At 30.9% G+C, this 18,708-nt stretch overlaps 2 protein-coding genes across 2 annotated transcripts; both read left to right on the forward strand.

The window, feature by feature from the left end:
• Positions 1–2,384: 2,384 nt before the first annotated feature.
• LOC137825746 (DNA-directed RNA polymerase I subunit rpa43) lies at positions 2,385–7,111 on the forward strand. Its single transcript, XM_068631502.1, has 7 exons — positions 2,385–2,587; positions 2,673–2,824; positions 2,922–3,031; positions 3,672–3,757; positions 4,402–4,506; positions 4,586–4,764; positions 6,690–7,111. Exons 1-6 carry the CDS (start codon positions 2,478–2,480, stop codon positions 4,719–4,721), a joined length of 699 nt encoding a protein of 232 aa, XP_068487603.1. The 5' UTR covers positions 2,385–2,477; the 3' UTR covers positions 4,722–4,764; positions 6,690–7,111.
• A 6,921-nt stretch (positions 7,112–14,032) lies between these two features.
• LOC137826118 (probably inactive leucine-rich repeat receptor-like protein kinase At5g48380) lies at positions 14,033–17,041 on the forward strand. Its single transcript, XM_068631978.1, has 3 exons — positions 14,033–14,359; positions 14,629–15,588; positions 15,838–17,041. The coding sequence occupies exons 2-3, from the start codon at positions 14,752–14,754 to the stop codon at positions 16,843–16,845; spliced, it is 1,845 nt and encodes a 614-aa protein (XP_068488079.1). The 5' UTR covers positions 14,033–14,359; positions 14,629–14,751; the 3' UTR covers positions 16,846–17,041.
• The last annotated feature ends 1,667 nt before the right edge of the window (positions 17,042–18,708 follow it).

Here is an 18,708-nt window from a genome sequence, read left to right on the forward strand (position 1 = left end):
ACAAGTAAGTTTCCAATTCGTTTGAACATGTATAAAGGATGTTGGTTGATAGAAAAAATGGTTGAAATTTGTCGTTGTTGGAGATCCTACATCGATTAGAGATTAGAGCCTTTCATTGTATATAAGTGGGTGCAAACCTCAACCCTATGAGCTGGTTTTATGGGGTTGAGTTAGGCTTAAAGTCCACTTCGTAATATGGTATTAGAGCTTTTCGCATGAAGAGTTTTGCTGCGCTTTTATCTTATTTTTATTTCCCTCTTTGCTGTTCTTGGTTATTTTTTTATTTTTTTTTCTGTTCTCTTTCAAAATCTTGATTGGTTTTAAAAATCTTTTAGGCAATGTTTAATGAAAACCCTAGTCTTCATAGTCTTAATAGTAGTCACACTATTACATGCAATTTTTGTGGTAAATATGGTCATACTGAGGCTGTTTGTTTTCGCAAAGTGGATTTTCCTTATGGTAATGTTAAAACCTCAAAGTTTTCTTTTACTAGAAAAGTCTACACTTTTTATAATCGTCTTGGCCACACTGTTGACACCTGTTATAAAAAGCATGGGTTCCCTCCTGGCTACAAATTCACCAATTGGACATCCTAAGCCAATAATATGATTACTACTGACACTTTTTTTGAGCTTTTTCCTAAAGAACAGGATGTAAAGGGGATTCAACTTACATCACAACAGTATCAATTCCTTACCAACATTTTGCGTCAGCAAAACCTTGAGGATCCTGCACCTCACACTCAAATTAATCAAGTCGGCACCATCTCTACGGATGAAATCCCCAATACTGAGCCGGTTTTATGGGGTTGAGTTAGGCTTAAAGTTCACTTTCGTAATATGGTATCAGAGCCATTTCGAGCCTATCCTAGCGAGTATTTATGTTGGGCCTATCGTGCCACCCGCTATCGGGCAGCTATCGGACCACCCATAATATATAGTCCCACGCACGAGTTGGCAATCTCGGCGTGAGGGGGGTGTGTTGGAGATCCCACATCGACTAGAGATTAGAGTCTTTCATTGTATATAAGTGGGTGCAAACCTCAACCATATGAGCCGGTTTTATGGGATTGAGTTAGCCTTAAAGTTCACTTCGTAATAACTGTATGCTGCTTCAAATTGGATTTAAGCACAATGGTCGTGTTCCGATATAAAAGATAATTGACTAGGAGGCACCAACATAACCAACATAATTGAATGTGCTTAAATAAATACATAATAAATTATGATTATAATGTATAATCGATTAGGGTATGTTTTTTATCAAGTGTATGAAGATGGATGAATTTTGTGTTGTGTGGTTATTATTTGAAGGCACATAATCGATTATGATCGACTTTGGTTGTAATATTTTGTAGCGGTTGTATCATTTAGAGTTTTATTCCTTTGGTTCTTTCGAATGATATTTATGATTATGCTTCATGCTTTATATTTAACTTAATTGAGTTTGGGTTAAGTGACATCTCGCTTAAGCAAAACATTATTTGTTTAAACGAGTTTTACGAAAAAAAAAGTCAAACTTTACCAGAGTGAACTTGCTTAAGCAAGTCTTAGATGAGTTTTTAATGCTCTAACTTTATCTTTTCTCCTTATATTGTCTATTATGCTTTTAGTTTTTTATATCTCTATTTTTTCTTATATCCCTAAAATTAACACAAATTTAAGAATAGATCCTTCATATTCATCTTATAATTTAAAAATATGTAAAAAAATTAAATTCTTAAATTAAAAGTTGAATTATAACTATTTTATCAATATACTCATTTTAAATTGTTGACAAATATTTTATATTTAAACCGCATGTACTTTTTTAATTTTAGCGTAGATGTTTTTTTTAGTGTTACTGTGCGTTTGTTTTTATAAAAAATAGAAAACAATATATTTAAAATTACTATTTTTTAATACAATTTAACTAATAAAATATATGACAATGAATTATAATTCTATCATATCATATATCAGGCATCTATAACGGATTACAGGGCAACATAATTAATGTTATAATTGTTTAGATTATGATTATAGAATATTTTAGCTAAAAAATAATTTAAAAAATATGTTTGCTTCTCAGTGTTTTTTTATATTTTTTAAATGAAAACAAGTTTTCCTCCTAGTTTTTAATATAAATGGACTGAAAATATCTTTTTAAATGATTCTTTAGGGTGAGTATTCTAAAATAAGATGAAAACAATTATTCACCCTAGTTTTTGAAATATTTATATTCAGTTTGTTTCCCTCTTTGTTCTACTTTACTCACCCCAGTTTTTACTTATTTCTTTTATGTTCTATTTAACGCAATTTACATTTTCAATTAGGTCAAATTAGTCAACCCAAGAAAGGGAGTTAGGGGTATTTTCGGTACTAAGAAGTGTTTAAACCTAATTCCCCACCGTTTCTTCTTCTCTTCACTCTCTTCGTAGCCAAACAACGGTGTCACTTCATCACCCGAGCTCGGTGGCGCGTGGAGCACAGTCGTCAATGGAATGGTTAAAGGTCTCGAAAGCGAACTTAACAGTATACATTCACCCTTCAAAGAGCAATCAAGTTTCCAAAGCCGTTCTCCGCGAACTCAGTTCCTTGCTTTTCACGTACGCGCCTCCAAACCAAAACCAAACCCTAACAAAACGTCACAATCATTGTCGTCGTTTTTATCTTTAACTTCTTCTATTGCAGGTTCAGCGAAATTGTCGGCGGTGTCGTTTTGGCCTACGATGTTAACTCGCTTGACACGTGCGCTAAGATCCTCCCCGGCGTTCACCCTTACCTCGGCGTCAAACTCAAGGCCAATTTGTTGCTGTTTTGTCCCAAGCCAAACACGCTTTTAGGTATTTCTTCTTCCCTGCCTTTTTTTAGTCCAGCAAATAAATTAGTGAAAAATCAATGCCTCGCGTCAATTGATAGGGTTTGTTTGGTTGGTTTCAGAAGGGAAGGTGGTTAAGCTTACGCAAGAGTCAATTCACGTTGTTGTGCTTGGCTTTTCCGCTGCGATTATAACAGAGAAGGACATCAGGGAAGAGTTTGTGTGCAAAACGGTGAGTCTGGTTTCAACTTGTTTGAGCGATTATTTAACCGATTTGTGCTGCTGTTATGGTTTGTGTGGTTCTTATATTGTAGATTAATGAGAGATTCTTTAGTGTTTGTGATTTGGTTTAGCAATTAATCAATTAGAGGTGTGTTGATTAGCGATCAATTGAATGTGTGTTTGGATGCATGTTAATTCAAGGTTTAATTATTCACTTAGTTTCCGTACTTACACAATCTTTACTACTTAGTCTCTATATACATAAAAGCTACTCGTAGTAGCCTCTACATGCACATATTTTAATTCATTGCAGTCTCTACACACATTTTGTCCCTATGGTTTTGTATGACTGGGACTTAAAGCAAGTAGTTTTAGGTTTAGGGACTAAAACGTAAAGATTGCAGAGGTACAGGAACCTAATAAGTAATTAAAGTTTTATTCAACATTGATGTGGATCAAATGAAGCTAGGATGACTAACTTTTGCGTGTTTCGTTCAAATTTGATATGGAAATATTGGAATTTTTAATTTTGAAAGTTGTTTCCGGACATGCTTTAATTAGTGGCAATGATTATTTTATTAGTTCTATTTGTTTTAGTGATTAATTAGTGGTGCTGATACGGTTTATGTGATTCCTCTTCCTCTTTGTAGAAAAAAGGGCAAGAGGTGTATGCAAGCAGGTCTAACAAGCGACATGTGATAAAGGTCGGGACCATGATACGGTTTTTAGTCAAGAGGTGACATACTATTTATATGCTTCGGTTAAGACTAATTGTGTAGAATGTATATTCTTTGGAATTGAGTGTGACTTCATATCTTGATGCACATTAATATCAATAAATAGTATTACCTATCCTAGTTGATACAATGAAGAAATGTCAAGCTTTAACAGAATGTGTTTCCCACTTGGTGAGGTTGTCTACAATGAAGAAACACCATACTTGCAGACTTATATGAGTAGTAATTTGGAAATAGTCGTAAGTTTGCAGGACTGTTTATCATTATATTATTAGCTGTATCTGAATTTATCAGAAACTTCACAGTTTTGACATATTCATTGTATGAGATTATGCATTTGTGTTTTTGTTTCTGTGAATGGATTCAAGTGGGCACTGATAGCATCTTATGCATATGCAGTGGGTATCATATAATTGTTCTTTTCTATTGTTTTCAGGGACATGTATTCCGTGTTTGATTGTTTCTACAGTAGTGTAGACAGTAGAATAAGTACTATGAGTATTTTTGTTCACAGAAATGAAATTTTATTAGAGACCAAATACTGATAACCTCCTGATGATAAAATTTATATGAATTGATGGTAATAAGATTATGAGTTGAACATTTCATCACATGATTAATTTCAATGATTTATCTTTTGTAGTTTTGATGAAGAAATACTTCATATTTGTGGATCTCTGATTCCCGATCACACAGGCAGCATTTATTGGTTGGACAAGAACTTAGAAGTTGTTTCCCATGCTGACAGGTTTTTCTCTTATAATGTATTTGTCCTGTCAAGACAATACTTTTGAAAGTATATACTTAGCTGTCTTAAAAACATACAGGAGTGAAAAGAAGAAAAGAATTGAGCCAGAACGAATAATGCTTGAACAAGGTGCTGTGGATGGGGAACTGTCAAACTTGGACATTGTCCAAAAGAGAACAAATGCAAAGAGGCAAAAACACTGGGAGGAATCTTGAATGTAGCATTGGAATCTTATTTTGTAGTGCATTTTATCCATAGGTAAATTTTAAGTTTTTAATAGTGTATTATATATTGAGTGTCTAATGCCTAGAAATTTTATGTAGGGTGTCAAAGTGAGTCAATTCAGTTTACATGGGTTATCTTACCACATGTGAGCTAAAAATGGGTTAAGCTCAGCCCGACTCACTTTATGGTGAGCAAAGATATTTTTTAACTTTGCTCTATCCACTATTGGTTGGGAACTTAGGACAACACTCACTAAATTTAAAAGAATATAAAAATAATGTTTTTCATTAATGGTCCTTTATATATGTGTGTATATAATAACATTGAATATTTAAATAGCTAACCAATATTAAGAGTTCTAATATATTCAATTTGTAATTATTTTTTAAATATGAAAACGGGTCAACCCTTTTATAACCCAGCTCAAACCTGTTTGACTCACGGTTAAATGAGCCAAGTTGATTTTGATCCACAATTGAAAACTCCTCAATTTTTCAACTCAACCCGTTCCAAACCCATGGTGAGCTTGCTTAACTCACTGGTTGCAATTCATTCTGACACCTCTAATTTTGTGGTTGATGGTCTGATGAATGCGTTTTTGCATCAAGTTTTTGACTCTGTGGTTTTTGTTTCTGTAGTACGACAACACTTAATAGGGAGCCATGTTTATCTTGAACAAATGCCCGACTCCTTTGTGCTCATTATGACACATTACACCTCACTGTAGGATTCCTTTGAAAAGCTGCCATTCTTTGAATGTCTGAAATAGCAAACCTCCTGGAAGATAATGAAGGAGAAGCTTAAAAATATATTTGATCTCAGCAAATTTTAAGGCTGTAGTGACACCATTAAGTTGGGTTGGAAGCATCCGGCTCCAACCAGCTGTACCCAACAGTTTCAAACATCTTAATTTTTCATCAAAGCCCTTTAATTTTATTTTATTTTTAAAATGTCATTTACTGTGTTCTTTTTCATGGAGAAAAATTAAAAAAATGACTTCAAACTCTTGAAACTTTAACATGTTTGAATCAATTTAAAGCTTATAGACAAAAATCCAGTCATTGAATGCAAAAAAATGTTTGCATATCTTTATCAACTCAGGCTTAATAAAATGTTGGATATAAGGTATTGATGAGTCACTTTCACATTGTTGCTATAGTCACTTCTCTTTTTTCAATTATATCTCTTTTCTAAATACTTAAATAGATGAAAATAATAAACAGATCGAGGGAAAGATATAGTGCAGAGATGACATTTCATTCCCCTACATTAGAACTGTAGTAAAGAGAGAAGTAAAGGGAAAAACAAATTATTGAATTTCTAAAATAAACTTGAAAATTTTTCTTAGGATACAGGAGTCGACAGACTACCTCAATTCTAGATATTTTAGAAAAGGACGGATACAATAATTTCCCTTTATATATTATATTGTTAGTGTTTCAGATTGACGTATGTTTTCATTTATGCTCTTTTTACCCTATAAAAGATCATTTTGTCATTTTATTAGAAATGTAAACTATGTTTGGGTTAATGTTGTAACATTGAATATTTTTTTATGCCGCAAGAGGATGTTGAGTGCAGCCCTTGGCATTTCTCTACATTGTTCATTTTAGAACATCGCTTTGTTGTTCCGTTTGCATTGACCTATTGAAACATTGGTTTGTGGAGTCTCTTGTGCTCAATATTTTTTACGGTAGTGCTGGCTACATCTGAATCATAGCTTGCGATAAAGGCTTTGGAATTTTGTATAAATATCTAAATTCAATTTTTCATACAATAGATGACTTTAGATTTCCTGTGTTTATGTTTGTGCAACTTTATGTAATATCTACTTTCTTCACTGGAGAGTCTATGATGACTATAATAAGACGATTGACATTGCATAGTAGCTAAATTTATGAATGAAATAGTTTGAACTTATCATCTGATGTGAAACATGTTTCTTTCTTTTTTTCAAGGACTGGTAAAGCAAATTGGCATGTCTTAATTACATTGGGATGCTCCAGCATTTAGATTTCTGAAAGGATTCCCGAAGTTGCCTTGGACATAGGTGCACTTGTTTCATTTAGATCATAATTTTTTAAGATTATGATGATAATTTACTGTATGATTAAGAAGTCAAAGGAAGTTTTGCAGTCTTTTCCTATTGGTAATATAGCTTGAGTCCTTTAGGAAGTGGGACCCATCCATGTATATCAGTGAGTCCCGTAATTAGGTAGGAGGGCAAGAATGGCGTGGATTACGTGGTAAGAAAAGTTGCCTATTTTTCTTTGTTTGATCACATTGATGTTATATGCTGAAAGTATCCCAAACTTTCCTCAACTGGTTTGTAGATTACTATATTCTCTTGTTACAATTTGACTGGCACAAATTCTTCTTAGTCCTCCGGTTACTTCCACGGCAAATATGATTGCTAATTTGCCTTTTAAACCAATAAATTATAATTTCTCACGGGTAAAGGTTACCTCCCTTGATGTGGAGGAGGGAACCCCTGGAACGCTTTTTTTTCTTTTCCTATTTTTATTTTTGCCCATCCACCTACCACTAACTTGCAATTTGCTAGTTTCTTTCTACCCTTTTTTCATCGTGCCGTGTGAAATGAAAATTTAAATATACTTGGAGCAATTATTTGAGTGAGCTTTACCTTTTGAAGGGCTCTTATCCGAATAACTGGGGAAGAGGTGTGAAGCTACGTTTTCTGTATCTAGTAATGTAGAGAACATAGTTGATTACTCGATCGGTAGTCTCCGTTTAGTTTCTTCGGTTGAAAAGTGATCTATTAACTATGAAATCGTTTTCTCTTATGAAGTGAAAAAAAATACACATTTTAGCATAATCTATCATTGCATTAACGAATCTGCTAACAGTATGAATACTATACAACCGATTACCTGGACAGTTGGGAGACCAAAAATATTATTCCTGTGTAGTTGCATAATTTTTAAATGTAGGGAGTACCATGATCAATTCGGTATCTTTGAATTTTGTTATTTATTGAAATGAAAACTGCCTGCAGCTATATATATTTGACCATAATTATTTGGTAATGTACGATTCATTTGAAACAATTTTAAGTATTGATTTAAAAAGTTGTTAAATTAGGATAATAATAATCTATCGAGGTTGATTTAATGGTTAAAAACGTGTTTACGCAATACCTGTTAATATTTGAATTCGATGTGTAAAAGTAATCATCTTTAAGGAACTCTTTGCTTTTAAGAATGTACCTTTTATAGTTAAAAAAATAGAGGATATTAGTTATTTGAATTCAGGAATTTGTGGGAAAAAAAGGAGAGGATATACTTGGAAAATGTCTTATTTCTTAAGAATGAAGATATGTATCTAAAGAAAAAATCATGTCATGTGTTATTTTTGAATTTATTTTCATTTATTTTATTGTTGTAATATTTTTTTATTTTTCAGAAGCAAGATTTTTTAATATTAAAAAATTATATTTTTTTATTGTGATTTATTTTTCAATTTTATAATATATGTTTAATATTTTAAAAAATTATTCTGTTTTTATTTAATTTGTTGTTGTGTTTATATTAATATTTTTTTGAATAATTATTATGTTTACGAGTTATAATTTATTTGATAATAATTTTTTATGGTTAATTACGTTATATTTTTGTTGTTGTTGTATTTTTTATTTTTCATTACTACATGTATTTAATAATAAAAAATTATATATTTTTATTTAAGATTTGAATTATTTTTCAATTCTATAGAATATGTTTAATATTTTAATAAAATATTTGAAGTTCTAAATACACGATTAACTAATATTTCTCAAATTTGAAAAAGTGTTAGAAGAAATAATTCGATCCTTTTATTTTGATTTCTTGAACGGAGAGATCTATGAATTGATATCCTAATGCATATAGATACAAATGGTCCAATGGAAGCAAGAATTTTCAAAAATATTTGGACTATTTCATTTCTGAGCAAAATAACCTTCAAGTATCTATTACATATTAATCAATATTCGATTGATTGGTATGAGGTTATCGACAAAAAAGATTTGTCTAAGTCACTTTGTTTATTTTTGTCCAAGTTACTTCTTTTTATTTAATTTGTTGAATACATTTTTTTTTCTAATTATATAGTTTTTAAATAATACCTATCTACATTTAATATATATTTATTTTTTAATTATAATTTTTAAACCTATTAAATATGTAAAAGTTGTTTATTTTTAAACAAAATTAATTCATATTTTATTATTAATTTTTTTTAATAGGTTAGGATAAATTTATAAAATAACATTTTACATCTTTAAAAAAAATAAAATTTTCTCCTAATCATAACATCACTCACAAATTTTCATAAATTTTTCTCACATCTCCTCTAATATATCAGAATCAAAACACTCTTACTTTCTTTACATTTTTCTTTTACATTCTCACATATTCACTCTTTTAAATCTTCACACATTCCATCATCGAACAAACAGAGCCTAGTGTTTACCCTAAGTCTTTAGTGGTTTTAAGTTTTCCGTGCTTGTTGGGCAAGCGACGTTTCTCGTGTATAGAAGGAGAATCGCGCATCTTTGATTCAACATTCAACGTGTTTAAATGCATGTCGTTTTCACGGATAATGTGAAAACCCAACACAAGGACACTCTTTTTCAGCTTTCTCATTATTAGTTAAACAAGTCAAACAATTTTTGAGTTAGTCTTCGGAAATTGGGATGCTGCGTCATACTTCTATGTTGCTCCCTTGTTTACTCCCTTTTTCCTTTCTATTAAACAAACCCAAATTACAAAGAAAAACCACAAATATTATGATTATTAGTAAGTTATTTTTTTAATTACTGATTTTTTTTATTAAATGGTAAGTTTATTTATTTACTTTTTCAAAAGTTAATTAAAAAATTTGTACCCGGAAAATAACTATCTCGACTACTATAATCACTCCATCTCAATTTTCTCCCTTCTAATTTCTGAATATTTTAGAGTATGTATATGATGGATTAAAAATTAACTCATGACAAAATAAATGCCCATTAACTTGTTCTCTTGTTTGTGTATGTGTTGGATTTAGTAAACAATATTTCTTTTGTGGGAGATAACTATTTTCTTTAAAGGAAAATTCCCATCTTCCCATTAAGGAAATAAGTAAACTTTGTTAAACAAACAGCAACTTAATTTGCTTGTGGAAGAGTGTGAGATCAGCAAATGCACCATTTCATATATATTATCTTGAATCCAAGTCACAGTATTATAACACGATGACACATTTTGCACATACTTTGGACCAAAGAATAATAAATCAAATTCCACTATGAAGACCATATGACCCTCTTGACAAATTATCAGAAAACCAATATTTATAGCCTCTGGAATCATATCCCACTTTTATAATCACTACATTATTTAGAGGAATTAAAATCTTCATACAAAATTAGTATAAGATGAGGTGTTTTTATAAGTTCATGTGTGGTCCATCACATTGGCTTCATAGTTATGGTTTTGCTATCATCTAAAACCCAACTTCAAATGTCTCTGTATCACCTAGAGTTGAAAGACTTAACAGCTATACAAAACAACATGAAGAAACATTGTCTATAACAGACATTAATCTCTCACAATTTAGGAGACTACATTTGGCTCCTATGTTTGTTCTTGAGGATTATTTTAATTTAAAAATGGAGTGAGTAAATTTTGATGATTAAATTCACATAGATAGTTCATGTTAGAACATTAAAAATTGTATATCTAATTCAATTCACTATATCATCTTTTTTAACTTTCAATCTCTACAAATTTATATGATTTATGGTTTCTTTTTCCTCTCTTAAAACAAAAATAACACTAATATAAATCAACCTGAAACTCTAAAAAGAATGAATTTCATTATGCAATCATATGTGAACAAGTTAAAGTTGTTTCACACTCCAAAATTTTGATGAATAACAAAATATTAATACTTGGATATTTTTTTTAATAAATGGTAAAGAATCTTCTAATATCATCCATTAAATAAGTCATCGATTAAATGGCCTTTATAAACAATGCTCTTTTCTTGAAATGAGATAGACATGACATCATCAACCTTTAGAAAAAGTGACAAAATGCAAAATTTACAATAAAAAGTTTAACTCAAAAAAGTGATTGAAGAAGTTGTTGTCAAATCAAAAGATAATGCAAATATGTAAAATATTAATACATCTTTACATTAAATGCATGGTTCAGCATTAGATTGATACTTATGAATAAGGAGTTTCCATCTTCAAGAGATACAATTTTTTTTTTGCCCAAAACACCAAAATTATAAATTATTAAAAGAGCATAACTTACCTCAATAATAATTATTTCATTTGTTTTTCAAAGCTCTCCTTCTTTATTCTCTATATATTGCCGATTTTTTTTTTCTTACTTATTATTAGTTATCCTTAGCCTTTAGATAAATTTTAAATTTATTTCTTAAAGATTTTTGAAAACCTTAGGAATTTTATCCAATAGAATACTCAAGACTTAAAGTATATAAAAACATAAAAATAAATGACAAACGAGGATTCCTTTATTTTTGGAAGAAAAAAAATTTAATTTAAAAAAAAAGTACTTTTTTTTAATTTGAAGAATTACGAAAATCATTTTTAAATTTGAGAAACAAAATATATTTTGAGTGACTATAATTAAATTTGAATAAAATTTAAATATTAAAATATCATAGTAAAAAAAATTAAAAAACTTTTACATTATTATTTTAGTTATATATATATGTGTGTGTATATCATAATTAATTAAAGTATAAAAATAAAAGAAGACAAAATTGAGGGTTAAATTAAATTTTTTAAATAAAAGACTAAGAGTATTTTCACGCGTCATTTTTAAAAAAAATAAGAGACTAAGAATATGATTAACGCGTTATTTCAATTAAAATTTATTTTTTCAATAAAAAATTAAAACTATGTTTGACACGTCACTTGAACTTGTGTGATTCTGTTGGCAGTGTTTGGTCAATGTTTTTAGTAATTTGTAAACACTGTTAGAAGCACTTTTTTTAAACGCTACCTTATACTTAGTTTATTTTTTTACCATTTTCATTGTGTATTAATAATTTGTTATGTTTTTTAAATATTTTATGTGTATTTAAAATTTAAACAGAAATATTCTAATATTTAGTATAAGATTGATAATAAATACACAATACGTAATATATATATATATATATATATAATTAAATAATTTATCTACAAATATAATATTGTAAGAGTTTAGTATTAATTAAAGAAATAAAATTAAAAATATCCTAAAATATATTTTAACAATAAAAAATATCGTATAAACATTTCTAATTCTATTATTTACCTTTATATATTGTTTAGTTAATAAATTTTTCAAACATTTATAATTTGATAAATTAGTTAGATAGTTTAAACTATAAGCTAATTTTTCAGTTATCAAAAACAGAAAAAAATTATTTAATCCTTTTGAAAATACCTTTTCTGGTTTCATACGTCTCTCCAACACTCTTTAAAACGATTGGTTCCTTAAAGTTTTTGAAAAAAAAAAGTAAAAGAAAAATCTGGATTCAACCTTTTTTCTTTTGCTTTTAATTTATTCTTTCGTACATAACTTCATGTCTAATCTTTGCGTAAAAAAACTTCATATTTAATTTTAATTACTCATGCAATATCTAATTATCCATGTTTAGTATTTAATTATATTATTCTCCTACCAAATCATTGATTTCACCTAACATAACATAACAAATCATACACGCCATATTAAAAACATAATATATAATATATAAGTTCCCACTAAATTTAGAATAAGCGATTTTATTTAATTTTTTTGGTATATCGTAAAAATAAAATAGAGTGGCTATGAAATTCAAACTAAATGATACCCCTTCATTTATTTGGCTCGATTAACTAATTCATTAAAATTAAGGAAAAATCAAATGCATTTTTAATTCTTATAAAGTAAATGTGTTTTGATTTTGCTCTTTATAATTTTTTTTCTTTCTAAAATTTAAAATCGCTGTTTTTAATTTTTTTAAATGAATTTTTTTGGTTTCCGTCTCTGTTAAATATAATTTTTATTTTAGTTTCTCAAATTTATAATCACTAACTTTTCTTCCAAAAATTCATTTGGTAAATAATTAATATTTATTTTAGAGATTTTGGTATTATATGGTAAGACTGTACGACAAACACTAGTTGGTTTTACTATGTAATTCAATGGTCTCACATAATAGTAAGAATTCAAATAATTTTTTTTAAGAAATCAAATTAAAAAAATTAAAATCAAATCATACATTAATTTTATAACGAAAGATTACTTTCAGAATGACCTTAATATAATGATACATATACTATTATTATTATGTTTTAATTTCTTTCATTTTCAACGTATCATTGTTTAAATTTATTTTAATTAATGAAAGCAACTTTCTAAAATACTCCAAGACCATACCGCGTTCCACTTATTTAAGAGTATTCTTATAGAAGAAAGAACCAATACAAAAATATTTCAAATTAATTTTTAAAATTTGAATTCTAATGCACATAAATTGTTATCATACATTGTTATGACTAAAATAAAAATTTAATTTCAAAAGTTATTATATCTATATATTGATATCCTCATTCATTCTATTTTCCTTTCATTTTTTTTTATATACCATGCACAACATCTATATTCTTTTGTCTTGTGTTTCTTTTGTTGTACAAGATAATATAGAGTCTAAAATCAAATGTTTTGTAAATTACTCCACACAAGTTGGGACACTCCTCTTAAATGGCGTGTCCGTGTCCGATACTCGTATTGGATACCGACACTCGTATGACACAGGTAGGACACGTATTTGTGAGGTGTCCAATTCAAAAAGTATTTGCTAGATTTATAATAATTATAGTATGGTTCTAACACAATTTTAAAAAAGAAAAATACATTAATTTTCTAAAAGTTCAAACTTTATTGTATAAATTATTATTGTGATTATAAAAATAAGAAACAAATCCTTTTGAACCAGTCATGAAAAACATATTTCTGCTTCAAAAAATAATTTGAAACATATTTGTGTACATAAATCTTTATTTTCAATTTATATAATTTTTAATTATATAATATATAGATCCGTATTTTCGTATCCTATATTTTTTAGATTTTACTTATCTCTATATCCGTCCGTATCCATGTCGTGTCTGTGATATATAACTCCACACCGCATTAGATCTCTCTCTTTGGAAGGATATAGGTTGTTTTTTTCCCTATTTTTGAAAAGGTAAAATTAAAAAGAAAATGAATAAAGTTTTGTCCTTTAATATTTTCTGCCCCTCATTTTCAGCAAAAAGGCTGAGAATTAGTCAAAGAAACAAACTTGTTAAGTCTTCGTCTTCATCAGTAGTCCACACCTCTCTGAACTTGTCCAAAAAAAAAAAAAAGCTAAGCGTGTTATTTGTTGACTCGTGAATATCTTCTCTTTTGAGTTCTCATCAGAATTCATGAAACGCATACTCACTCTCTTCTTTCCCATAATCACTATACAGCGATTCTTTCTCTCTACACAATTCTTAGTCTAGTCTTCCTTTTCTTCTGTTCCATGTGCCTTGCCCTTTCCTTTGGGCAAAGTGATTATTCCTTGTTATTTCTGAGTTGACTCGCTCAATATCCAGGTGGGTATTTTAGTGCTCCTGGGCAAAATTCACGTGATTTCTGAATCTGGGTTCCTTCTGTTTATGTTTGTGTTGATTTGTGTCAAAAGGGTTTTTTTAAAAAGATATTTTTTATGTAAGTTCAGTGGGTTTCGGCGTAGACTGTGAATTTTGTTCTTAAAGGGGGAGAAGTAGTTGCCCTGTTTTTTGTTCATGGGTTGGTTGATTTGGTCGGTGTGAATTGTGGAGTGCTGAATTGAGTTGATGGTGTTTGTGTTATTGTGTTTCAGGGTGTGTATGTGCTCATGTGAGGGTTGCAGTGCTATGGAGTCTATAGATTTAATGCCACAGCTTCATTAGTTACAAATTTTGGTGAATTATCTCAATAGGTTGTTTTTGGCTTTTGGGTAAAGATGGTAGAGGGTAGCCAAATTTTCAGTGCTCATGTTATTGTTAGTTTCTTTCTGCTGGTTCTCTGTGGCATGGTTTGTGGGACTGATAATGATATATCCTGCTTGAGAAGTGTAAAGGCGGCACTTCAGGACCCTTACAATTATTTGCAATCCTGGGATTTCAACAACAAAACAGAAGGGTATATATGCAAGTTCACTGGGGTTGAGTGTTGGCACCCTGATGAGAATAGGGTCTTGAATCTCAAACTGTCGAACATGGGACTCAAGGGTGAGTTTCCTCGCGGCGTTGAAAATTGCTCAAGCATGACAGGATTAGATTTTTCACTTAACAGACTCTCTAAAACCATTCCAGCCGATATATCCACACTTCTTACATTTGTGACATCTATTGACCTATCCTCAAATGATTTTACTGGGGAAATACCTGCTTCCCTCTCAAACTGTACCTATCTTAATACTCTTAGACTTGACCAAAACCAACTCTCTGGTCAAATTCCTGCAAACTTGAGCCAGCTCCCGCGGCTTAAGATGTTTAGTGTTTCCAATAATCTTTTGACAGGGCAGGTTCCATCCTTTAAAGCAGGTGTGGTTGATGCAGCAAGTTATGCAAACAATTCTGGTTTGTGTGGTGCTCCCTTGGATCCTTGCCAGGCCAAGAGTCAAGCGAGAAACACTGCTGTTATAGCTGGAGCAGCTGTTGGTGGTGTGACTGTTGCAGCATTAGGTTTGGGCATTGGAATGTTCTTCTACGTGCGCCGTATTTCTTATAGGAAAAGGGAAGAGGACCCTGAAGGAAACAAGTGGGCAAGAAGTCTAAAGGGAACCAAAACAATAAAGGTAAGCTACATTATACATGGAGCTGATATTCCTTTTATTTCTTAGATTGATCGATGTTTTAGAAAATTGCTTAGTTATGGAAAGTTTCTTGGATAATATTTTGAGATTGGATTTTTTTTCACTGACAACCAATCAGAAACCAAAACAATCTGTCTATATATTTCCATTTAAATTTATGCAGCCATAGTTCATGTAATTTGAACTCTTAGGTATTATGTGTAATGTAACTGTGCTGAATTTGTACACCAGGTTTCTATGTTTGAGAAGGCAATTTCAAAAATGAACTTGAATGATCTCATGAAGGCAACTAATAACTTCAGTAAAAGCAATATTATTGGGTCTGGAAGATCAGGAACTGTTTACAAAGCCGTCCTTCCTGATGGCACATCACTCATGGTTAAGAGATTGCAGGAATCTCAACACTCAGAGAAAGAATTTATGTCTGAGATGGCTATACTAGGGACTGTCAAACATGGTAACCTGGTTCCTCTTTTAGGTTTTTGTCTGGCAAAACGGGAGAGGCTTTTGGTCTATAAAAATATGCCAAATGGTACCCTCCATGATCAACTGCATCCTGATGAAGGCGTGTGCACCATGGATTGGGCTCTAAGGCTCAAAATTGCAATTGGGGCAGCCAAAGGGTTAGCATGGCTCCATCATAGCTGCAATCCCCGTATTATCCATCGAAACATAAGCTCTAAGTGCATCTTGTTGGACACTGATTTTGAGCCCAGAATTTCTGATTTTGGTCTTGCTAGATTGATGAACCCAATTGATACACATTTGAGTACTTTTGTGAATGGGGAGTTTGGGGATTTGGGTTATGTTGCTCCTGAATATGCAAAAACTTTGGTGGCTACTCCTAAAGGGGATATTTATAGCTTCGGGATCGTGCTTCTTGAGTTGGTCACAGGTGAAAGAGCAACTCATGTGGCTAAAGCTCCAGAAACTTTTAAAGGAAATTTGGTTGAATGGATTTCACAGCAATCTAGCAATGCAAAACTCCATGATGTCATTGAGGAATCATTAGTTGGGAATGGAGTAGACCAGGAGCTTTTCCAATTTCTGAAGGTTGCATGCAATTGTGTTTCGGAAATGCCAAAGGAGAGGCCTACCATGTTTGAAGTATACCAGCTTCTAAGAGCCATTGGCATAAATTATAATTTCACAGCTGAGGATGAGATAATGCTGCCTGTAGACTCTGGTGACGCTGATAACTTAGAAGAACTTATTGTAGCTCGAGAGGGACATGATTGAAAAGGTTTGTATGTGAGATCTTATTAGGGTATGCAATCAATTTTAATATGTAAGTATCTCTTTCATTGTGGCCCTAGAATAAATGTTAGTCTTTTATATATAAAATATATAGGTTTTATGGTCTAGATCCATTTGTGTGCTATCAATATTGAAACATCAATTTAATATCATCAATCATGAATGCTCGTTATATATAGGTCACGTTGTTATAATCCTTATTTTGCTCTAATTTCCTTGTTCTTCCCCTTGCATATCAACATGTTGGCAGATTTAGCTTTTCCCCTTGCATATCCTTATTTTGAGTAGTGAGTTACTGTCATTATTAACTTTCCCCTCATGTGGTTTAAACATGCAAACCATAAGAGGGTCATCATGCTAAATTTCATTTTAGATTGCATTATGTATGCTTAGTTGACCAAGTATGCATTTAATACCCTTTCAGTTGGTTCCACAATCCCATGTGATGGGTGGATTTTCGTGTAGGACGTGGGCCAATAGGTACATTCTTGGTCACATTATGTTTTGGCCCGTTGAAGCATGGATACATAGATACTACAGTGCTTGGAAATGTAAAGAATTAAATGTGTGTGGATTCAGTTATTATGGTGAGGTAAAATCAGAAGGAAAAAAGATTGTGCCAAACTTGCACTGTTTGTTTCTTTGAGACTACAAATTCTAACCAACTTGATTAAGCATACGGGAGTGTTTGGAAGAACTTAGATTTGAGTTGGTGAAAATGCTTTATAACTTTCATAAGTTTTTTTTAACTTGTTTCCTTAAGCTTATTGGTATAAGTTATCAAAATAAGCTTTTTTTGGCTTATTGTACTGAGTTTCATGGTTAAATTTATGACATAAAGTCTCATAATGATGAGAGCTTAATGATAAGCAATTAATTAAGCTGTTTAAACAGTTTATTTTGACAAGTTTCACAAAATAATGTATTGAAATAGATTAAAAAGAGTTTGCTGGAGTTCTCAGACAGTTCCTTAAGCATTAGTTGAATTCTGATAAAACACACACACATAAAAGGCCTTAAAAACAACTAAATTCTGAATTGGCAATCATGGAAATAGAAGAAATAAATAATCTTTATCTAGAATTTGTAGATATTGCAGTCAGAAGAAAGAAAGAAAAAGGAGACAGGTTCATTTCTGTCTGGGACCTAACCAAACTTCTCTTGCGTCTTCCAAGCTATTTCCCCATAACTTTAAATCTTCAGTAACAAAAATCACGTGCTACTGGTTAATTTTTGCTACATTCTATAAGGCAAATCTCAATCATATCTTGAACATTCCCCACCATTGCTTAAAGCTATTGCAAAAGTCTTCAAAACAACAGTGAATTTATAGTGGATAAACATACACTTTGTATAAAAAGTTTCCTTGCTACAAAGTTAATCATAGTTGCAAACAATACGTGTCAGTGCAAAGTTGATCTCATGTACACATTTCGAAGAAATTTCTAATTTTAAGAGATTCTTCAAACCACTTTTATGTTTGTAGGGATTCAAATTTAACTGTACCAATTTGAGCCTAACGGGCATGTATGGATTTCATAAATGTTTGAAAATTGAAAGAGACAGAAGTTACAAATGCACTTTTGAAATTGAGTCATGTTCCTAACTTAACACTGTTTTTGAAAAGAAGGTCAAGTAACCACTGTGCTTTGATTGAAATAAGAATAATATATTCTTGTAACATAAAAATAAAAAAATGAATATTGGTCTTAATCCTTCACACCATTTTCCTCAACCAAACAAAAAGTCCAAAGGCTTCAATTGTTATGTTTTATTTACAACTTTTACTATAAAGATGTTTGTGAAGGTTGAATTTGTAGACACCTATTTCAGACTAGAAAGAGA

The sequence above is a fragment of the Phaseolus vulgaris genome, chromosome 8 (genome assembly GCF_000499845.2).
Source record: "Phaseolus vulgaris cultivar G19833 chromosome 8, P. vulgaris v2.0, whole genome shotgun sequence".
Taxonomy (NCBI): domain Eukaryota; kingdom Viridiplantae; phylum Streptophyta; class Magnoliopsida; order Fabales; family Fabaceae; genus Phaseolus; species Phaseolus vulgaris.